The 24,817-nt window shown below is 41.2% G+C and overlaps 1 protein-coding gene and 1 long non-coding RNA gene across 2 annotated transcripts; one reads left to right on the forward strand and one right to left on the reverse strand.

The window, feature by feature from the left end:
- The first annotated feature begins 2,608 nt into the window (after positions 1-2,608).
- On the forward strand, positions 2,609-7,875 carry LOC145659954 (uncharacterized). The gene is made up of 2 exons (XR_014126147.1): positions 2,609-2,719; positions 7,459-7,875. It is a non-coding gene; the product is annotated as an uncharacterized LOC145659954 (long non-coding RNA).
- A 4,150-nt stretch (positions 7,876-12,025) lies between these two features.
- LOC118241791 (uncharacterized) lies at positions 12,026-19,684 on the reverse strand. Its single transcript, XM_035528774.2, has 7 exons — positions 19,596-19,684; positions 19,428-19,482; positions 19,093-19,286; positions 14,973-15,127; positions 13,127-13,590; positions 12,629-12,834; positions 12,026-12,454 (listed from the first exon to the last, which is right to left on the reverse strand). Exons 2-7 carry the CDS (start codon positions 19,441-19,443, stop codon positions 12,257-12,259), a joined length of 1,233 nt encoding a protein of 410 aa, XP_035384667.1. The 5' UTR covers positions 19,444-19,482; positions 19,596-19,684; the 3' UTR covers positions 12,026-12,256.
- Positions 19,685-24,817: the final 5,133 nt, after the last annotated feature.

Here is a 24,817-nt window from a genome sequence, read left to right on the forward strand (position 1 = left end):
GATTGTCCTCAAATTATATCCTTGCATGTCTCTCTCTAGTCCTCAGAGGGTGGAGTTAAGACACAAGCCAGATGCAGGAAAGGAAGAACCAGGAGACACAATGACAGAAATGAGTAAAAGCCCTCCATGTATTAAATGACCAAATGTAAAACAGTGTAGTATTTGGCCAAGCTGTTACTGCCATGTTAGTGCAGTTGTAGGCCAAAGGGCTGAATAAGGTTAAGCAAACACTAAATCTAAACAGGTCATCACAGGTTACTTACATGGAGTCCAAGGTTCACAACACACACACACACGCACACACACACGCACGCGCACACACACACACACACACACACACACACACACACACACACACACAGAGTGAGAGAGAGAGCATTTCAGCTGTGGGATGAGCCATGTCAGAACCAGGAGACACAATGACAGAAATGAGTAAAAGCCCTCCATGTATTAAATGACCAAATGTAGAACAGTGTAGCAATCACAGATGGAATATGCATCAAATACCATATGTGCAATGGTGGAATACATTATATCATTTCACTGGATATTCTGAGAGACCGAATGTCCATTCATACATACAATATGTTTTACTATTGTAGTTGCCTTCCTTAGATATAATTGTTGATATATAGGGTATTAAAATAATGTGTGGAATTCTTGATTTGGCGAGATTTGGGATAAACTGACTGTCCATCTAAATCTCTATATACTCAATAAATGTGGTTACATATAAACTAAAGGCTGATTCATTCAGGGAGTACTCTAATGAACTGACAGAACACATTTTATTGCAATTTGGCCAAGCTGTTACTGCCATGTTAGTGCAGTCTTGTAGGGCAAAGGGCTGAGTGAGGTTAACCAAACACTAAATCTATGCAGGTCATCACAGGTTACTCACATGGAGCCCAAAGTTCACAACACACACACACATAGTGAGAGAGAACATTTCAGCTGTGGGATGAGCCATGTCATCGCTGGCTGTGCTCCTGAAACACGTACCGGCCTGGTTCCTCTGTGGTGGAGTTTTTGTACCTGTGACTCTTCTTTTTCTGCTGGTGATTGCTCACCTGAGATGGAAACTCCAGGAAGGCACCAAACGCAACACATCAACACTTATTCAAACGTGATTGTGTGTGTATAGTAGTAGTAAGAGTAGTAGTAAGTCTGTACTTTTACCAAACTACTATGGGAGGAAAATGGCTTTAGTAATGACTAGCACAGCCTTGGCTAGGTGTCACCCAAGTGATTAAAACTGAATACAAGCTGTTTAATAGTCACCACGTGTCATATTGTAGGTTTGAATGTCCACAAATTAAAGATCTCGGTCTGCTTCAACAGTCATTAACTATGTTCTCCAGAGAGAGAGAGAGAGAGAGAGAGAGAGAGAGAGAGGTAATGTAAAGAAATTGTGTGTCCATGTCCATTTTTGTCTTAGCGGAGGTGGAGATGTCTGTACTTCAAGACCCACGTGAGGCAGCACACCAGCTGTTCTGCAGGCCCAGACACAGACCAGTGAAGAGGAAGCACCCCTGCCCCACTCACACACCCACGCAGAAGCCCAGACACAGACCAGTGGAGAGGAAGCACCCCTGCACCACTCACACACCCATGCAGAGGTCCAGACACAGACCAGTGGAGAGGAAGCACCCCTGCCCCACTCACACACCCACGCAGAGGTCCAGACACAGACCAGTGAAGAGGGAAGCACCCCTGCCCCACTCACACACCCACGCAGAGGTCCAGACACAGACTTTGACCAAGACCAGTGGAGAGGAAGCACCCCTGCTCCACTCACACACCCACGCAGAGTTCTGGATCTGAGACGTGAGAGCGCCTGCATTCCTGAGAATGGGAAGTTCTGGATCTGGATCGCCCCACAAATGAGTGACTGCATTGCACTTATTACATTATACCTACTTCAATGTAAAATACTTTTGGGTGTGAGATATTATGATGCCTATTTTGGTGTTTTAATGTTAGGTAGGCCATCCAGGGCTGATCTAAGCTTTCTAAGAGTTTATGAACAGATAGCAGTCAGAAGAGGATAGATTTAGTGTGTTTGGTTCCTCCCCCTTTGAATCTTGATGCCTCTCAAGGTTTCTTCCTCCTGCTCTAGGGAGTTTTTAATTGTCACCCTTGGTTTGTTGACTGAGGGTTTGGACTTGGACATTTGTAAAGCTGCTTTGTGACATCTGTTAAAAAGTGCTATATAAATAAATTTGATTTGATAGTTAAGTGCAGGAAATGAAAAACATGATTTGACTGATGTGTTGTAATTCTTACTCAAAGTAACTCACAAACAAGGTAAAGTGTTCCACAGGTCTATATAATATGCACGAGAGAGAGAGCATGTGAAGCTAGGTGAAGTTAGCGCTCAGCGCTAGCACCTCTGAGACTGCTGCAAGTGCGCTCTCTGGTGGAGCAGCAGCAGAACTGCAGGGATTCCCCAGACCAGAGAAACAGGCTTTACTCAAAAACAGACGTGAGGTCCTTTTCTAAACTCTACAGGGTTATACAGTGGAAAAAGAAGGAGGAGTGGAGAAGAGCTGGAGAGAGAGAGAGAGAGAGAGAGAGAGAGAGAGACAGACACACACACAGACAGACACACAGACACAGAACACAACACACAAAGAGAGTGTGTGAAAGATGTGTGTGAATGAGAGAGAGGTAGGTGTACTTCCATCAGATAGAGCAAAGACCAAACTAAAAGACAAAGGTAAAGGATATTCAGGCAAAGAGACTGTGTCTCTAACAGCCACTAGTGTAATGCTGATGTCCATGTGCAGTGAAAGCATACAGCTGTGAAGAAGTCCCAGTATGAGCCAGACACTAGATTAGATTAGCAGGTCCCTCAAACATGCACGCGTTGTTTGAATATTCTGAATCTTCTGTAGCGCTGCACAGCTGAGAACACAGAGCACCACGCACTGTCCAGACGGCTTTCACTGTCTCTGTGATGAGGTCTCCTGTCTCATGTAGGACTCCACTGATCTTTTCAACCAGAATGACTCCGGATGGTGACTTTGTAATTCTTGTTAACGTTAACCTGCAATAAAGGATTGACCAGCAGTTCTCTTCTATTAATTCTGAAGTCTGCATCATCATTTTCTATTTGAATGATTAATTTTAAAACTAGCTGACTGGGGATTTAGGAACGACATTTATCGGTGGCCCGTACTACGGGAACTTTGTCTGTGGACCCACACTGTTATCAGCACAAACTGACAGATCACCTAAAAACTGCATTGTTCTGTGTGTGATGGCTGAAATTGACAGAAGCGCACGTTTTGAAGGTAAGATGATGCCTTTTAAAAGTTCTGCATAGTTGGAAATTTCAGACTTTTGTTCAGAGAGTTTTGTAGTGGTTGGGTCTCGGGATCATAGAAAGTGCGGACTGAGTGTTGGTGAATGAGAATAGATTGTTAACATTATAAAAACAATTAAAAGGAGTAACAGTGCACAAAAATGAAAGTGAGACCTTATGCAAACTTAAATGATTGTGTGTGAAAAAAATCTGTATGACAAATAACTATGAAAAAGCCATCCTATAAAAATTTTAAAAAGTAATAGCAAACACCAGCTTGATAAAAAACATACAACTATGAGATGAACAACTGCTCAGAGAGAGATACAGACAAAAGAGCTCAGAGTAAAAAGGCAAAAGCACTGTGGACCCACACTGTTATCAGCACAAACTGACAGATCACCTAAAAACTGCATTGTTCTGTGTGTGATGGCTCAAATTGACAGAAGCGCAGAGAGATAAATGTTAAATGTAGTTGATTGGGTTTGTCTAAAGTGTTCACCTAAGTGTTTGTCGTTTTGTTTCTCTAAAGTGAAGTTAAAAGCGAATTAGGTCATCTAAACGGCTTAGAATTCTTGGTTTTGAAGAACATATGAAAAATACTTATGCATAGTAATTTATTGATTGAAACACTGGGAACTCAAACTCATATCAGACTTTGGCTATTGAGCGAGTGACATACCTTAAATAACGCGGAAAACCGCTTTTCTTCACTTGAGGAAAAAGAAAAGCTATTGCTACCAATGTTTAACTTGTTGTTATCTAGCCATTTATCATTAAGGGCAATATTAGGTTTGGAACTTTTGCCATGGGGGCAGGTGAATCGTTGCCAACTCCAGCAAACAGGTGATGAGCAAACAAATCCAACAAGGAGCAGAAAAAAGAGTTGACCTTTAATGACCTTATAAAATGCAAAAACATTTTGTGAGGCTGTGAGGCCGTAACAAGGAAAAAGAAGGAGAAATGGCTAATGTAATGGAAGTTGTGAAAAAGTGAGCAGCAGCAAAACAAACAGAAGCACAAATGGAAGGGGTTTTCAGTGTATTTTACAGAGCTTATCATTCATAAACAAACAATCATACTGGTGCAACTGTCTTCAGGAGTGATGCAAGCCAAAATAGCAAACAAAACCCAGACTAATTAAATAAAACTACACACTAACTAATCATAACAACACAACTCCCTAACACAAAAACAGAAACCAAACAAACGCCCAACAAAAATAGCAGTCACTCCCTACCACCAGTGTCCAACACCAAAATACCAAAAAACCATATTTACACAATCTATATATATGTATATAGGTATATATACACAACTGCGGAAGTAGGAAGGGCGAAGCCAAAGACGAAGTCCAAAAATGAGGAAACACTCACTCACTCATTCATTCATTCATTCAATCTCACTCACTCACTCTCTCTCTCTCTGTCTCTCTGTCTCTCTCTCTCTCTCTCTCCCTCTCTCTCTCTCTCTCTCTCTCCTGGGAGGGGCCTTTAAATAGCCAACACAGTTGGCTGGGAAAGCCGGCAAGGAAAGGGGCGGAGTCTCAATCAGGGTGGAAATCCTGGCAGTGGATCTGGAGCACACACACACATCCATCTTTCCGTAACAAATATGTGACAGGAATTATGTGGAATCCATTCTAAATCCACTCTTATTCGTTATATAAGTCTAAACAGTGGTTTGAATGTTTTTTATATCTTTTTTATAGATTTGGTCAGCTTTTGGTGGTTTCTGTTATAAAGTCGCTAAAATATTCACAATACAGTGAAAAGAGGCCTTCAGACTTCAGCAACCATCCAACACTAATACACTAAATGCTACTTTGCATTTCCCCTGTGAGGCTGTCAAATCAAATAAACTGTTAATTGGTGGTGGACATGATCAGTCAAGACATTAAAGTTTAACTCGGACACATGAAATTGACTAATCTTCAAAATAACAAAACAGTTACAGAAATTTCAGACCACAAATAATGCAAAGAAAACAAGCTCATAATCATTTATAAACAACACAGTACTAATATTTCAACTTAGGATGAGTCAACAAATCAATATTTGGTGGAATAACCCTGATTTTTAATCACAGCTTTCATGTGTCTTGGCATGCTTTCCACTAGTCTTTCACATTGCTGTTGGGTAACTTTATGCTACTCCTGGCACAGAAATTCCAGGAGCTCGGTTTTGTTTGATGGCTTGTGATCATCCTTCTTCCTCTTGATCACATTCCAGAGGTTTTCATTGGGGTTCAGGTCTGGAGATTGGGCTGGCCATGATAGGATCTTGATTTGGTGGTCTCTCATCCATTGAAATACACAAAATTTCACCTCGTCTGCCAGTTCAGTCCAGTGATTAATCATTCCACATGCCATCCTGCTACCAATATTTTCACAGTGCTGTTGCGACCTCACCACCTAGAGAGAGTCATAACACAAGGCTAAACTCCTGCTGAACCTTCTTTTTTTTTTTGACTCTTCTTTTTCTGCTGGTGATTGCTCACCTGAGATGGAAACTCCAGGAAGGCACCAAACGCAACACATCAACACTTATTCTAACGTGATTGTGTGTGTATAGTAGGAGTAAGTTTGTACTTTTACCAAACTACTATCAGAGGAAAATGGCTTTAGTAACGACTAGCACAGCCTTGGCTAGGTTCCACCCAAGTGATTCAAACTGAATACAAGCTGTTTAATAGTCACCACTTGTCATATTGTAGGTTTGAATGTCCACAAATTAAAGATCTCGGTCTGCTTCAACAGTCTTTAACTATGTTCTACTGAGAGAGAGAGAGAGAGAGAGAGAGAGAGAGAGAGAGAGAGAGAGAGATGGGTAATGTAAAGAAATTGTGTGTCCATGTCCATTTTTGTCTTAGCGGAGGTGGAGATGTCTGTACTTCAAGACCCACGTGAGGCAGCACACCAGCTGTTCTGCAGGCCCAGACACAGACCAGTGGAGAAGAAGCACCCCTGCCCCACTCACACACCCACGCAGAAGCCCAGACACAGACCAGTGGAGAGGAAGCAGCCCTGCACCACTCACACACCCACGCAGAGGCCCAGACACAGACCAGTGGAGAGGAAGCACCCCTGCACCACTCACACACCCACGCAGAGGCCCAGACACAGACCAGTGGAGAGGAAGCACCCCTGCACCACTCACACACCCCTGCCTCACTCACACACCCACGCAGAGGTCCAGACACAGACCAGTGGAGAGGAAGCACCCCTGCTCCACTCACACACCCACGCAGAGTTCTGGATCTGAGACGTGAGAGCAGCCTGCATTCCTGAGAATGGGAAGTTCTGGATCTGGATCGCCCCACAAATGAGTGACTGCATTGCACTTATTACATTATACCTACTTCAATGTAAAATACTTTTGGGTGTGAGATACTATGATGCCTATTTTGGTGTTTTAATGTTAGGTAGGCCATCCAGGGCTGATCTAAGCTTTCTAAGAGTTTATGAACAGATAGCAGTCAGAAGAGGATAGATTTAGTGTGTTTGGTTCCTCCCCCTTTGAATCTTGATGCCTCTCAAGGTTTCTTCCTCCTGCTCTAGGGAGTTTTTAATTGTCACTGTCAACCCTGGTTTGCTGACTGAGGGTTTGGACTTGGACATTTGTAAAGCTGCTTTGTGACATCTGTTGTAAAAAGTGCTATATAAATAAATTTGATTTGATAGTTAAGTGCAGGAAATGAAAAACATGATTTGACTGATGTGTTGTAATTCTTACTCAAAGTAACTCACAAACAAGGTAAAGTGTTCCACAGGTCTATATAATATGCACGAGAGAGAGAGCATGTGAAGCAAGGTGAAGTTAGCGCTCAGCGCCGAGCACCTCTGAGACTGCTGCAAGTGCGCTCTCTGGTGGAGCAGCAGCAGAACTGCAGGGATTCCCCAGACCAGAGAAACAGGCTTTACTCAAAAACAGACGTGAGGTCCTTTTCTAAACTCTACAGGGTTATACAGTGGAAAAAGAAGGAGGAGTGGAGAAGAGCTGGGGGGGGAGGGAGGGAGGGAGGGAGGGAGAGAGAGAGAGAGAGAGAGAGAGACAGACAGACAGACAGACACACACACAGACAGACACACACAGACACAGAACACAACACACAAAGAGAGTGTGTGAAAGATGTGTGTGAATGAGAGAGAGGTAGGTGTACTTCCATCAGATAGAGCAAAGACCAAACTAATAGACAAAGGTAAAGGATATTCAGACAAAGAGACTGTGTCTCTAACAGCCACTAGTGTAATGCTGATGTCCATGTGCAGTGAAAGCATACAGCTGTGAAGAAGTCCCAGTATGAGCCAGACACTAGGTTAGATTAGCAGGTCCCTCAAACATGCACGCGTTGTTTGAATATTCTGAATCTTCTGTAGCGCTGCACAGCTGAGAACACAGAGCACCACGCACTGTCCAGACGGCTTTCACTGTCTCTGTGATGAGGTCTCCTGTCTCATGTAGGACTCCACTGATCTTTTCAACCAGAATGACTCCGGATGGTGACTCTGTAATTCTTGTTAACGTTAACCTGCAATAAAGGATTGACCAGCAGTTCTCTTCTATTAATTCTGAAGTCTGCATCATCATTTTCTATTTGAATGATTAATTTTAAAACTAGCTGACTGGGGATTTAGGAACGACATTTATCGGTGGCCCGTACTACGGGAACTTTGTCTGTGGACCCACACTGTTATCAGCACAAACTGACAGATCACCTAAAAACTGCATTGTTCTGTGTGTGATGGCTGAAATTGACAGAAGCGCACGTTTTGAAGGTAAGATGATGCCTTTTAAAAGTTCTGCATAGTTGGAAATTTCAGACTTTTGTTCAGAGAGTTTTGTAGTGGTTGGGTCTCGGGATCATAGAAAGTGCGGACTGAGTGTTGGTGAATGAGAATAGATTGTTAACATTATAAAAACAATTAAAAGGAGTAACAGTGCACAAAAATGAAAGTGAGACCTTATGCAAACTTAAATGATTGTGTGTGAAAAAAATCTGTATGACAAATAACTATGAAAAAGCCATCCTATAAAAATTTTAAAAAGTAATAGCAAACACCAGCTTGATAAAAAACATACAACTATGAGATGAACAACTGCTCAGAGAGAGATACATACAAAAGAGCTCAGAGTAAAAAGGCAAAAGCACACAAAGAGATAAATGTTAAATGTAGTTGATTGGGTTTGTCTAAAGTGTTCACCTAAGTGTTTGTCGTTTTGTTTCTCTAAAGTGAAGTTAAAAGCGAATTAGGTCATCTAAACAGCTTAGAATTCTTGGTTTTGAAGAACATATGAAAAATACTTATGCATAGTAATTTATTGATTGAAACACTGGGAACTCAAACTCATATCAGACTTTGGCTATTGAGCGAGTGACATACCTTAAATAACGCGGAAAACCGCTTTTCTTCACTTGAGGAAAAAGAAAAGCTATTGCTACCAATGTTTAACTTGTTGTTATCTAGCCATTTATCATTAAGGGCAATATTAGGTTTGGAACTTTTGCCATGGGGGCAGGTGAACCGCTGCCAACTCCAGCAAACAGGTGATGAGCAAACAAATCCAACAAGGAGCAGAAAAAAGAGTTGACCTTTAATGACCTTATAAAATGCAAAAACATTTTGTGAGGCTGTGAGGCCGTAACAAGGAAAAAGAAGGAGAAATGGCTAATGTAATGGAAGTTGTGAAAAAGTGAGCAGCAGCAAAACAAACAGAAGCACAAATGGAAGGGGTTTTCAGTGTATTTTACAGAGCTTATCATTCATAAACAAACAATCATACTGGTGCAACTGTCTTCAGGAGTGATGCAAGCCAAAATAGCAAACAAAACCCAGACTAATTAAATAAAACTACACACTAACTAATCATAACAACACAACTCCCTAACTCCCTAACACAAAAACAGAAACAAAACAAACGGCCAACAAAAATAGCAGTCACTCCCTACCACTAGTGTCCAACACCAAAATACCAAACAAACGATATTTACACAATCTATATATATGTATATAGGTATATATACACAACTGCCGAAGCAGGAAGGGCGAAGCCAAAGACGAAGTCCAAAAATGAGGAAACACTCACTCACTCACTCACTCATTCATTCATTCATTCACACACTCTCTCTCTCTCTCTCTCTCTCCTGGGAGGGGCCTTTAAATAGCCAACACAGTTGGTTGGGAAAGCCGGCAAGGAAAGGGGCGGAGTCTCAATCAGGGTGGAAATCCTGGCAGTGGATCTGGAGCACACACACACATCCATCTTTCCGTAACACATATGTGACAGGAATTATGTGGAATCCATTCTAAATCCACTCTTATTCGTTATATAAGTCTAAACAGTGGTTTGAATGTTTTTTATATCTTTTTTATAGATTTGGTCAGCTTTTGGTGGTTTCTGTTATAAAGTCGCTAAAATATTCACAATACAGTGAAAAGAGGCCTATCTGTTCTGGGAGATCAATCCATCATCCCTCAGACGCCGTGTGGCAGAAAGAGTCTGACAGTTTTATGGAACAGCTAAGGAAAACAAAAGTTTTGGACCAGACTTCAGCAACCATCCAACACTAATACACTAAATGCTACTTTGCATTTCCCCTGTGAGGCTGTCAAATCAAATAAACTGTTAATTGGTGGTGGACATGATCAGTCAAGACATTAAAGTTTAACTTGGACACATGAAATTGACTAATGGTCAAAATAACAAAACAGTTACAGAAATTTCAGACCACAAATAATGCAAAGAAAACAAGCTCATAATCATTTATAAACAACACAGTACTAATATTTCAACTTAGGATGAGTCAACAAATCAATATTTGGTGGAATAACCCTGATTTTTAATCACAGCTTTCATGTGTCTTGGCATGCTTTCCACTAGTCTTTCACATTGCTGTTGGGTAACTTTATGCTACTCCTGGCACAGAAATTCCAGGAGCTCGGTTTTGTTTGATGGCTTGTGATCATCCTTCTTCCTCTTGATCACATTCCAGAGGTTTTCATTGGGGTTCAGGTCTGGAGATTGGGCTGGCCATGATAGGATCTTGATTTGGTGGTCTCTCATCCACACTTTGATTGGCCTGGCTGTGTGACATGGAGCATTGTCCTGTTGAAAAAAACAACCATTACAGTTGGGGAACATTGTCAAAGCAGAAGGAAGCAAGTTTTCTTCCTGCACAGTTTTGTAAGTTGCTTGATTCATGCGTCCTTCACAAAGACAAAGCTGCCCGATTCCAGCCTGGCTGAAACACCTCCAGATCATCACCAATCCTGCACCAAATTTCACAGTGGGTGTGAGATACTCTGGCTTGTAGGCCTCTCCAGGTCTCCGTCTAACCATTACACGACCAGGTGTTGGATAAAGCTTAAAATTGCACTCATTGGAGAAGATGACCGTATTCCAGTCCTCTACGGTCCAGTCGTAATGGTCTTTTACTAACTTCAGTCTGGTTCTTCTTTGCTTCTCATTGATGAAGGGCTTTTTTCTAGCTTTGCACAACTTCAGCCCTGCCTCCAGAAACCTGTTTCTCACCGTCCTCGCTGTGCAATTCACCCCAGCTGTTGCATGCCACTTTTTGTAGGTCACTTGACATCATTAAGTGACATTTGAATGAGGTGGCGATCATCACAGTCGGTAGATAGTCGAGGCTGCAAGTGCGGGTTAGGAAAGTGTTCTATTCGGCGCGAACAGACACAGGAAAACAGCAGCGGTGCAGCAGTTAGTGATTCGGGTGTTTTCTTTTTAACGTGACCCGATCCCGGGGCTGGTATGGAGTCGAGTTTGTTTAAGGTGCTGATGTATTTGTTTTATAGGCAACTTGGGAGCAGCTTGCATCCTGAATGAAAGGAGGGCGGTGGGAAAAGTAAAAACGTTTTGAGCGGGTGAACGCAATTTTGGTAAAAATGGAGTATGATGTAATGTGTTTTGTTTGTTGATTTTGTGCTTACTTTGTCGTGATGTGGGATAATCTGTTGTGTATTTTGTGTGCAGGGAGCTGAGTCACGTTTTTGTTCCCACTATGAGTATTTCCTGATTCTGAGTTTTTCAGTAATGTAAGGTTTTATTGGGTGTGGTGTGGAAATATTTATCAGGAATTGTACTGATGAAGTGATTCATGTACGTGTGATGGTGACCACGTTAAAAGTCATTGAAGCCATTTGTGCTTAAACTCAGAACCAGATTTTCCACTCATTGTGTGTTTTAGTGTTATGGTTTTTAAATTGTATTAAACTTGTGTGACCTGGTACTGGTGGTGTTGCTGTTTTTTTTTTAAAAAAAGGTGATACCTGTTGCACATACACAGATGGAATTTGCATAAAATACTGTTTAATGGTGGAACTCTCCCAAAAAGGCAACTTCTGTTCTTAAAGACTCAAGATAATCTTTCACTGATATGGGTATTTTGTGTTATTTTCATGTTATGTGGCTTCATGTGACCTGTCATACTACAGTTGTCATAGCAACACCAGGTCTGTTTACAACACTACTACATTAGTTGGAGCACTTGGAGCTGTTGCGTCTATATGCTCCTGGATCTCCTCACACATGATCTACTGCCACCTCATGATTTACACAAGCGCTGGCCACAAAGATTTGGAAGTAGGTGGCTCTGAAAAACAGATTCATTGAGCTGCTGTAATGGCCAGTTTCACATGGCAGTAAAGTTCATTATGGGAAATTAAAAGAGGAAAAAGATTTTTTTTTCAGCCTTGAATGATTTGAGGCTTAAATGAGAAAGCTACGCTATTTTAATCAGGTACACATACATTGTAAATTGTGTATGACTGACTACAAGGTCATATAGTTCTGATTAAAAAAGGAATGACTGATTGTACCTAAATACAGAAAATCAATATTATCTATAAAAATTACCAATATATGACCACCAATTAACAGAGTATTTGATTTGACAGCCTCAGAGGAGAAATGCACAGTAGTATTTAGTGCTTTAGTTTTGGATGGCTGCTGGAGTCTGGTTCAAGACTTTCATTTCCTGTAGCTGTCCCATAACACTGTTATACTCTTCCTGCCACACGGCGTCTGAGAGAGACGATGGATCAATCTCCAGGAACGCATAGGCATCCTTGGACTGTATTTTGAATATTTCAGCAGCTTTACCACAGGAACCACCAAAATTTGACCAAATCTGTAAAAGAGATACAAAAACCATTTGGACAACTGTTCTGACTTACATAATGAACAATAGATTCCACAATATACTTATCAAGCATTACTCTAATGTGCAGTGTTTTTGAATTTTAAAAAATGTCATTGTATATTGTAATTTTACTTTACTGTAACTGTTTCATATATCAGTTACCTCTGAAGCCTTTTGGATTGAATTCACAAATTCTTCTTTAAGTTCAGGTTCATCAACAAGATCTTCATTAACAAATGTCTTTTTCTGCATGACACCCAACATACTGTGCACCTTTTGCCAGAAGTTTTTGATCTGAATCAGAATGTTCTGGATTTTAGTCAGATATCGCTGGACCTCGTTCAGGTGGACAGGGCTGGGTATAGAGCCTGGTACACACAAACAGAAACACAGACTGCTTATTTAAACCAACAATGAGTACAGGACAGGAAAATTGTGCAGTGTTTTGCTATGGAAGTGTTTTCAGAGCTCTGTGTACTTTTGTATTCTTAAAAATAGATTGTTTACAGTCTCATTTACTAATGTACATGTGTGGAGATGAACTGGTCCAGTAACACTACACACAGAACCCATGAGCTTATTCAAAAAACTGTTAACAGACAGACAAGCATACATAACCAAAAACAGTCATCCAGCAGACATCACCCAATCATCACTCACCCTTGTCGATTTTTACTTTGGCCAGTTTCATCTGTAAGTCAATCTGCTGGACCTCAATGCTCCACTGTTGGTTCATCAGAGCCGTCTTTTGAGAGGTGAGCTGATTCAGCTGGTTTTCAAGAGCTTTGATTTTTGCAGCAGCAGCGGGGGATGTTGCGGCATCGTAAATGGACTTGACGATTGGCCCAATGAACGGCACAATCGCAGCGAAGATTCCGAGGCCTGAGCTTTTGCTTGTCACGTCCCTTACATAACTCTCAAGTTCCAGGTTTTTGGCATCTATCTTCCTTTTGGTGTCTTCAAGCTCGTTCCTAACTCCGGCAAGCTTTTCTTCAAGGGTCTTTATAGCTCCCTCCATTTCCTGAACTTCCTTGGAAAGCTGCTCAGACTTGGCCTCAGTGTTTGCCTTTTCAGTGATGATGTCACTGGTAGTTGTGGCCACATCTTCGTTGTGTTGAACATAGCTAAATATTAAAAGTGTGAAAATAGTCAACATTCATTTACTTTGTGTGTCTGTAGGTTGAGAAGATTCCAGCTATTTGTTATCAGTCTATGTCACTGTGTCATTAAAGCTGCACTAGGTAACATTTGTTTGTTAAAATTGAAAGAAGTCACATTACTAAGCCAAGAGGAAAAACCTTCTGCTAAAATATAGTGTCTTTCTGCAAGTCACCCTATAAAGCATGAAATATTCATTCAGATTCAGAACTGTTGGGGCGGATTTGGCAAGTGTTTTCTGAACCACATCAGATGTTTTTATGAATTAACGAATCACACGCACAGGATCAAAAACAAGGTCCGGCTCGATTGGCCGTTTCCCTGAGTAATGTTACAGGGGGCGTGGCTCACAGTTCTGATATACCTGTGCATGTGTACAGTGCTGAAAGTCAGTGAATTGAAGGATAGAGATACTGCCTCATATGGAGACATCAGAACGGCAACCCCAGTCATCCTCTGCAGCATTACCCGCATGTGACTCCTACACATTGTGTTGACTTTTCAGGGGTGTCAACAGCCTGCAGGGGTTCAGGAATGTTGGTTTATTTTTGATTGCTGAACAGGTACATTATGTTGGTGGTTTGCTAGCTAGCAAGCAAACAAGCAATTTGTTATTGATTAGGAATTTATTGTTATCTTGTGTATTGTACAAGGTAAATGTTAAGCTGTTTTAGCTATGTAGCCAATGTTAGCTGGCAAATTCGCTAATATTATTATATAATCACTTTGCTGACAGTGTCTTTTTTGTTTCAGAGTTTGTCCTCTTATGTCTGAACAAGGAAAACCTTTAATCTCTCAGATTATCTCCAGTGCTACCATCTCTCTCCTTTCATGTATGCAACTATAGCTTTAAATTAAACTTGTCTAACATTATGCCTGTGCTACCAGGCTGTAGCGTATCTGTTGGATGATTACAAGAGTAAGTTACATAATTCACTTACATCCTGAGAGAGCATTCCAGAGAGATCTGATCAAATTCTCTGTGAACACTCCTTCAACATGAATGCACTCGCAATCATCAGATAAATTCACTTGGGCAAATGGAAGGCAGCACAACCCACTTTACAAAATGCTCATGATTCATGCGGTTGCATACTTCCACCAGAGTGGTCGCCAATTCTAAAAATCTACATAGTGCAGCTTTAAAGTACTACATATCAATCTTCACATCAGCACAGGCGTCACAGACACCAGAATAAAACTGAAATTGAAGAACTCTAAAAGCTAATAATTATTTAACTTTCAAACTATTAATCTGACATGCATTTCTCTACTAACAGAACAGCACTGCTTCACACCATTTCTATACATCATGGTGATCTAGGCTGCAAAAAATACATGTTGTTACCTTTGCACCATCTTGTCCACATCTGCAATAAGTTCATCAATCCAGGTTCTTGCTTTTTCCAGGTACTTTACCGCCAGTGTTGGTTTGTTTTTTTCAATAGCATGTATCAGCATTGGAAACAGTGATGAAACCAGGGTCTGACTGATGCCCATACACTGTGGTGGAAGGAATAACATAAGATATGCAGAATGTAATTTAACATTTACCTCCCACCTTATATGACCTTTGCTGCTGCTGTTCCTCCATGTGATGGACATATTGGCTACAACACAGTTACTGAGCTCATTAAGGATTCAGAGATATTTATGGTGATGTGATTACAAACATCTCACTTCCTGAATTCCATATTGGTTCTGTGGTACTTGAGCAGGTCTGATTACTGAAGATCATCACGGTTTCTGTTCTAGAGCGTCAGTTACTGAGGCAGTAGAGTAGCAGCTTGTATTATGACTCTCTTGTAAAACATTTTAACTGTTTAACTGTTTACTGGTGTACTGTGAAGCACTGAGGTGAATAGTTTATTGAAGTGGTGAAATAATTTGATTATACTGATTGGTTAAACCTTTTTCCTTAATGTACTCTAACACTGTGTGACCTTGTAGCTGTAGTACTTTTAACTCTTTGTCTAGATTGATCATATAAGAATACACAGCAGATCACATCAATCTCCTAATAACATGAAGAATTTACACGGAACCATCAACCCCATCTGCCTCACCTAATGAGGTGGGGATTATCACTCCACCTGTTATGATAATCAGCCCCAAGAGGAAGGAGTTTATAGACTTTTGACCAAGCCAGAGGGTCTGTCTCATCTTACACAACTCTTTCTCCTGATATGTAAAAGCAAACTTCCAGCTAACAGAGAACATGCTCTGATTACATGCTCTTCAAATATAGAAACAGATGCTATTATGTTACAAAACCTCTACTACTGAACATCTGTCAGTTGTGATCTTCATTTATTTCATTTTTCTTCCATTGATCATATGTTATGCAAGTGAATTGATGATGTTACTGTCTCCAAGACCATCACCACATGCCCCAACCAGAAGCCATGGATGCCTGCTGAGGTGCGCATGCTACTGAGCACCCGTGACTCAGCCTTTAGAACAGGTGACAGAAAGGCTCTCAGAAAAGCGAGAGCCAAACTGTCATGTGCGATCAGGGAAGCAAAGCGTGCACACGCACAGAGGATCCATGGACACTTCAAAGACACGGGTGACACACGGCGCATGTGGGAGGGCATTCAGGCCATTACTAACTACAGGAAAACATCACCTTCCTGTGACAGTGATGCCACCCTCCCAGATGCACTGAATGACTTCTATGCACGGTTTGAAGCGCAGAACAACGTTGCAGCAGAAAAGCCCATCCCTCCGCAAAACGACCAGGTGCTGTGCCTGACGGCGGCTGATGTGAGGTGTACTCTGCGTGGAGTTAACCCATGGAAAGCTGCTGGACCAGACAACATCCCAGGTCGTGTGCTCAAAGAATGTGCTGACCAGCTTGCAGATGTCCTGACAGACATCTTCTATATCTCTCTGAGCTGCGCCATGGTCCCAACATGCTTCAAGATCACCACCATCGTCCCCGTGCCTAAGAAGCCCGTGGTGTTGTGTCTCAACGACTACCGTCCCATTGCACTCACATCCATCATCACGAAGTGCTTCGAGAGACTTGTCATGAGACACATCAAGACCCAGCTTCCCCCTTCTCTGGACCCCCTGCAGTTCGCGCACCGCTCCAACCGCTCTACAGATGATGCCATCTCTACCACACTTCATCTGGCACTCACACACCTGGATAAAAAGGGCACCTATGTAAGAATGCTGTTCATAGACTTCAGTTCAGCATTCAACACCATTGTTCCTCAGCATCTGATTGGAAAGTTGAGCTTACTGGGCTTGAACACCTCCCTCTGTAACTGGATCCTGGATTTCTTGACTGGTAGACCTCACTCAGTCAGTCCGGATTGGGAGCAGCACTTGCAACACCACCACACTGAGTACTGGTGCTCCCCAGGGCAGCGTACTCAGCCCTCTGCTGTTCACACTGCTGACTCATGACTGTGCAGCGATGCACAGTTCGAATCACATCATCAAGTTCGCCGCTGACACGACCGTGGTGGGTCTCATCAACAAAGACAACGAGTCAGCATACAGAGAGGAGGTGCAAGAACTGGTGAACTGGTGTAAGGCCAACAACCTGTATCTGAATGTTGACAAGATAAAAGAAATGGTTGTTGACTTCAGGAGAGCAAGGCAAGATCACTCCCCGCTTACCATCAACGGCTCCTCAGTGGAGATCATCAAGAACATCAAGTTCCTTGGTGTTCACTTAGCGGAGAACCTCACCTGAACCCTGAACACCAGTTCCACCACCAAGAGAGCCCAGCAACATCTTTACTTCCTTCGGAAGCTGAGGGAAGCCCATCTCCCATCACCCATCCTCACTACCTTCTACAGAGATACTGTAGAAAGCATTCTGAGCAGCTGCATCATTACCTGGTTTGGGAACTGCACCGCCTTTGACCGCAAGACCCTCCAGAGAATAGTGAGAACAGCTGAGAAGATCATTGGGGTCTCTCTTCCCTCCATCACGAACATCTACATAACACGCTGCATCCGGAAAGCCACCAACATTGTGAAAGACCCCACACACCCCTCACATGAACTGTTCACCCTTTTGCCATCTGGAAGAAGGTACCGCAGCATCCAGTCCCGCACCTCCAGACTGTGCAACAGCTTCTTCCCAGAAGCCATTAGACTCCTGAACACTGGCTAACTACAATTCCAATTCAGATTCCAAAATCGGCACTTTTATACATGCTTATACACAGTCACACACACATACACACACACACACACACACACACATACGCACTCACACACACACATACATACATACATATCTATACATACACTCACACATTGTTTTGCATCGGACTAGTGCTGAAGTCAAACCTCACACAAATAAACTATGCACTCCTGTTGCAGTCTTGCACATTATCCTACTTGCTGCTAGAGTACTGTACTAAACCAGCACTGTACTCTGAACTGTTCTGGCTGCTACTGGTGACTGCTATGTTCAGGGTAGCATGTCACTGATTCCTATGCACAACTCGCTTTACATATGCCCAGTACTGTGTACTGCACTAAATAATTGCACTGTCTACTCATTTTGTATTTGTCCTGTTCTGTATTTATTATTGTTTATTTAATGTTTATTTAATGACATTTTTGCACTATATTGGAGTGTTTGCACTTGTGTAGCATGTTGTCTGTTGCACTGTTGTTTCATGTTGCACTATGGTCCTGGAGGAACACTGTCTCATTTTTGTTGTGTATTTGTATATAGCTGAAATGACAATAAAACCTCTTTGAATTTGAACTTTGAACTTGAACTTTTAAAATAAACTGTTTGTGTTATTTTAAGGATTTGGATTTCAATCTGGAATTAAATTTTTTTTTCCAAACGGGAAGGCTATAATTTTATTTAATGTGTCATTATGACAGTGAGAAAGTCCTTTTGAAATAATCACATTTGTTCTATGGAGCAAAAGAAATTGTACAAAATAAATCGTTTTGTATTTTTAATATTTGGTTTGTTCATTTTATATATTTAGTTAATCAGCTATTTAAATCTATTGGATATTTCATTACATTTTCTTTAGTGTTTTAGAGGTCACTGATTCAGTTCCTGGACAGGTTGGTTCCAGAGTTCTGACTTTATTTTGTTATTCTGAAAATGTAGCGTTCTACTAATAAGAATGCTTTCAGTTGGTTATATTTCTCTTTTAAGGCTAATGTTAATTATGGTGGCATGTAGTTTTGAATATCGCTTTATATTAATTTGCAAAATAATTTATTAACACATTTTCTAATAAGAAAACTTAAAACTTTCAGTTTGATATGTTTTTGCTATGTCTGATATTTTAAGGTGAAGTGTTGCTGTAAGTTCATTAGAATATCCATTCTGTTCATCAAATCTGTTATTATAACTTTGGATTCCAGTGTTTTACACAATACAGTCATTGATTGTTATGAATTAATTCTAAATAATTTTTTTCCTGACGGACAGAAACGACCAGAGATCTCACCCTACATTGACACCATACCTTCAGCAGAAGAGCTTCAGAGGATCCAAAGAGAAGTTGGGTTTCCACAGCACGCTTCCTGAGGAGCCTCTCCAAGTTTGGAAACTTAGCCAGACACAGGTAGGAGATGTGGTACAGCAGGGATATCTGCTTAGAAGTTGGGAGAAGCTCCTCTGTGAATCCTGGACTCCATACGGAGTTGGTTGGCACAAGTTCTGTGATTCAGTTAAAACATATTTGAATGAAACATGTGGTCAAACAACCATGCTGGTATAATGTCTAAACCTTCTCATGTCCTAAAGAATTGGAAAAAGTACAATCAATCACTCTGAAGAAAATAATAACTTAAAGCTTGCCTTTGCTGTTAGCCATTGTATGTAAGACCAGGGAAGACTTGTAAACTGTGTTATCCTATAATTCAGTAAAAGAGATTAGAATGATATCATCAAACAGAACAACTGGACTATGTTTTGGTTCGTGAACCTAAAATAAAAAATGTGCAAATACTAAGAAGGGAACCTTACCTGTAACTCTTTGTACGTCTTGCTGGTTGAGTGTGTTGAGGTCTCACTGGAGAACCTTTATACCATGCACACCCCGCCTCTTACACAGAAAGAAATTGCTGTCAAAGGTCTGAGGAAACCCAAGACAAGGTGATGAAAGATAAAGAAAAAGGAAGTTTCCTTTGCCTTTAGGTTAATATAGGAAATACACCAGAAATTTAATCCCTCCTCCCCATAAAGTCCTGTGCATTATTTAAACAAAACCTTTTGCAGGCTTGCCACAATGACCTATTTCAGATATCATATTGTTACAAAAGTGAGGAGGACCAGTCTAACTAGAAAATAGAAGCGACACCTTCTGCACCTCGTGTGTCAACAGGTTCGCTGGAAGACATGCTGAGGGATGCATTTCTTACATTTTTTCTATCAAGTCCTATAGATAATTCAAATATGAAGTTGTGCTGGACTGCCACAAACCGCCTATTTCAGATTTGTCACGTTATATATTTATTTGTTTATTTGCTTCGTTCTTAATAAATTTAATCCATTTAGTAAATATGATACAATCATCCACTTTGCACCATTGTAGATCTATGACATTACTGACTTTCCACATTCAGCTGAAAATGGTCAATTGTGAAGTTTATATCTGTGTATCCCACAAACTCCTGAAGGACAAAACCTTGTGTCTGAAGATGTTTACTATACAAAGACATCTACAGGACACTCATTAACACAGGACACAGGTCTTTTTATGTCATGGATATGCGTGGGAGGAATATGATGCAATTTAATTTATGTTTAAGGAGTGTTTGCCATTGTGTCTTTTTCACAATCACACAGTAAGATGGGAGTGATAAAATGGAACTGCAAATTTAATGCAATTTGTACAAAAACAGAATATCATAAATGATATCATGAAAGTAATAATGTGATGGCAAGAACAGCCCTTTTAGATGCTAAAAGTCTCTGTTAAAGTTCTTATCAGTTAAAGATCTGAAGAAAACCAGAAGTTCTGAAAGAAGTTCTGAAGAAAGGCCACCTGGTCTTTGAAGTTTGATTAATCTCAGATGCACTTGTTACTGTCACAGTGGCATCAAAAGAAACCATTTTGAACAGTTTTGCTTGTGCAGTTAGTGTTGGGCTGTCGAGCTGATGCAGGGGTTTCTCATGAGCAGGTCATCTGAAGCACAAGAACAGTTTACGTTGTGCATTTTCTCAGGATTCTTTAACAATTAATCTGGTTTGGTCTTAAACTGGCTCTCTTTGTGCATAAATTCTGCTCTTCATTTAAAAATCAAAGTGTCTATTATGATTTCTACATTGCAACTATATTTCCTTGATTCATAGTGGGCAGTGAAGTCAGGCTAGTCTACCTTCTATAGGCCTGATTAGCCTTAATATCCAGGTGGCAGGTTAACTGTGAATAGCAGGGATGTATGCATTTCTCTTCTGGGGAAGAAAAGCACACCTCTGATGAAACAACATGTCTTTCCAGTGAACCTGATACAATCTAGATGCAAGTGAGAGTTTGCTCATTCTACTATCTAGTTATACCAGACTTCCTGCCTTCTGTAGAATCCATACATCACTCTGTAACTCATGACACAACTCATCTGTCGAAACTAGATAGGACAAGGCTAAACTCCTGCTGAACCCGATCCAGACTAATAAGGAAGTAGTGGCGAAACAAGCAGGCCTTGTGATAGTGGATAAGATGCAGAAAACAGAAGTGCTAATAGATGTGACGGTGCCAAGTGATGGAAACATCTAAAGAAGGAAAATGAGGAGTGAGAAAATACCAGTGACTGAAAAAAGAAACAGATTGTGGAGGGTTAACACCAAGAATGTCCCAGTGTAACTTTATTTATCCTTTTTTAATCAATCTTAACTTTATTTTTGATAGTCCATTTAAATTTGAGGATCAACTTAGCACTGTTGTCAATTGCTCAACATCCAGCCTTTGCAATACTCCTTCGCAAAACAGGAACCTGCTTGTCCAAACGCGTCTGTTGCACCATCCATATGTTGAAATATTGTCTCCTTGGTATGTAAGTCATTACAGCCACAGGCCCATCTCCATGGAGATGTAAAGTATGACAAGACAGGTAACCTAGTAAGGGATGGAATGTGGCCCTTTCATAGTGTTTAGATTCCTTTTTTGTTCTGTGTTTGTATTTATGTGAAATAGAATTAGAAACATTTCCGAAATGAAGGACACCACACTACAAATATAATAGCAGAGCGATACCTGGTGCAGGTGATAAACCCAAAGTAAACAGCTTGCTTATTTAAAAACAGAACAGATCACAAAGATCTTCCACAGTGGGCAGGGATGTTCTCTAAACTTCCAGAGATTGAATGTTTGATTCATGGGCTTCCTAACAGAGAAACTAACACATTTTCTTACATCCATGTTAATACTATAAAACCCCCCAATTCTTTGACCTTGATATTGCAGAACACTGCATAATACTTAAATGTGAAAATTATTTCATTGGAATCAGTTTATTACTCTATTAGCTATGTCATAAATTTTATTCTTTGACTGTTTACATTTATCTGACTCTTTTATCCAAAGCAACTTACAATTATATAAGAATACAACTTAACAATTGAGGGTCTTGCTCAGGGGCCCAACAGTGGTGGAGCTTGAACCAGCAACCTTCCGATTACAAGTCAAGTACCATAACCGCTGAGCTACCATTACCCACTGTTGTTGTTACTCAATCTAAATAACTCTTACAGTTTCGCTTATATTTATAGTTTTTTGGTCAGTTCTCATTGTCACTGAATACGTCTTTTATCACAAAGGTGTCTTGTCATGTTTTATCATCTAACAATTAATTATGTGAACACAGAAACTTGTGGCAAGTTGAACTAAAGGACTCTTTGACTAACTTGATCAACACACTGTTTAAGTTTAAATTAAAAATAATAAAACCCTCTAAAATGAAACAAAAAGAAACATCTATATTTTCCAATGCCCAGCAGTATGTTTGACCTTTGACCCAGGAGATCTTGTAGTAACCAATGCAAAGCCATGAAAACACACACAGTGTGATCACTTTGTCAGGCTGCCCTACCCAACAGCTGCACCAAACAGGCTGACAACCATATTACAGTCAGCATTTCATACACAAAATTCCAACAACCTTGAGATTTCTTTTTGTACTTTGACTTCTCCCTACAATTTCCTTTCAGTGCTTAGGAGAAAAGTGTAAGCAACACAATGCTGCTGTTTCAGTCTTCAGTTTCTGATTAAAATATAGTTGACAATCAGATTCTATTTACTTAAAACACAAAGAGGACACGACCAGACTGCCGTTTGTTTCTCTGATGGGCTGATGAGTGGTACAGACTGACACGATTGTCCTCAAATTATATCCTTGCATGTCTCTCTCTAGTCCTCAGAGGTTGGAGTTAAGACACAAGCCAGATGCAGGAAAGGAAGAACCAGGAGACACAATGACAGAAATGAGTAAAAGCCCTCCATGTATTAAATGACCAAATGTAGAACAGTGTAGCAATCACAGATGGAATATGCATCAAATACCATATGTGCAATGGTGGAATACATTATATGATTTCACTGGATATTCTGAGAGACCGAATGTCCATTCATACATACAATATGTTTTACTATTGTAGTTGCCTTCCTTAGATATAATTGTTGATATATAGGGTATTAAAATAATGTGTGGAATTCGAGATTCGGGATAAACTGACTGTCCCACTAAATCTCTATACACTAAATAAATGTGGGTACATATAAACTAAAGGCTGATTAATTCAGGGAGTACTCTAATGAACTGACAGAACACATTTTATTGCAATTTGGCCAAGCTGTTACTGCCATGTTAGTGCAGTCTTGTAGGGCAAAGGGCTGAGTGAGGTTAACCAAACACTAAATCTATGCAGGTCATCACAGGTTACTCACATGGAGCCGAAAGTTCACAACACACACACACACAAAGTGAGTGAGAGCATTTCAGCTGTGGGATGAGCCATGTCATCGCTGGCTGTGCTCCTGAAACAAGTACCGGCCTGGATCCTCTGTGGTGGAGTTTTTGTACCTGTGACTCTTCTTTTTCTGCTGGTGATTGCTCACCTGAGATGGAAACTCCAGGAAGGCACCAAACGCAACACATCAACACTTATTCTAACGTGATTGTGTGTGTATAGTAGGAGTAAGGTTGTACTTTTACCAAACTACTATCAGAGGAAAATGACTTTAGTAATGACTAGCACAGCCTTGGCTAGGTTCCACCCAAGTGATTCAAACTGAATACAAGCTGTTTAATAGTCACCACTTGTCATATTGTAGGTTTGAATGTCCACAAATTAAAGATCTCGGTCTGCTTCAACAGTCTTTAACTATGTTCTACTGAGAGAGAGAGAGAGAGAGAGAGAGAGAGAGAGAGAGAGAGAGAGAGAGAGATGTAATGTATAGAAATTGTGTGTCCATGTCCATTTTTGTCTTAGTGGAGGTGGAGATGTCTGTACTTCAAGACCCACGTGAGGCAGCACACCAGCTGTTCTGCAGGCCCAGACACAGACCAGTGGAGAGGAAGCACCCCTGCCCCACTCACACACCCACGCAGAGGCCCAGACACAGACCAGTGGAGAGGAAGCACCCCTGCACCACTCACACACCCACGCAGAGGCCCAGACACAGACCAGTGGAGAGGAAGCACCCCTGTGCCACTCACACACCCACGCAGAGGCCCAGACACAGACCAGTGGAGAGGAAGCACCCCTGCACCACTCACACACCCCTGCCTCACTCACACACCCACGCAGAGGCCCAGACACAGACCAGTGTAGAGGAAGCACCCCTGCACCACTCACACGCCCACGCAGAGGTCCAGACACAGACCAGTGGAGAGGAAGCACCCCTGCACCACTCACACACCCCTGCCTCACTCACACACCCACGCAGAGGTCCAGACACAGACCAGTGTAGAGGAAGCACCCCTGCTCCACTCACACGCCCACGCAGAGTTCTGGATCTGAGACGTGAGAGCAGCCTGCATTCCTGAGAATGGGAAGTTCTGGATCTGGATCGCCCCACAAATGAGTGACTGCATTGCACTTATTACATTATACCTACTTCAGTGTAAGTTACTTTTGGGTATGAAATACTATGAAGCCTATTTTGGTGTTTTAATGTTTGGTAGGCCATCCAAGGCTGATCTAAGCTTTCTAAGAGTTTATGAACAGATAGCAGTCAGAAGAGGATA

This window comes from Electrophorus electricus, chromosome 2 (genome assembly GCF_041902795.1).
Source record: "Electrophorus electricus isolate QZ-2024a chromosome 2, ASM4190279v1, whole genome shotgun sequence".
Lineage (NCBI taxonomy): Eukaryota > Metazoa > Chordata > Actinopteri > Gymnotiformes > Gymnotidae > Electrophorus > Electrophorus electricus.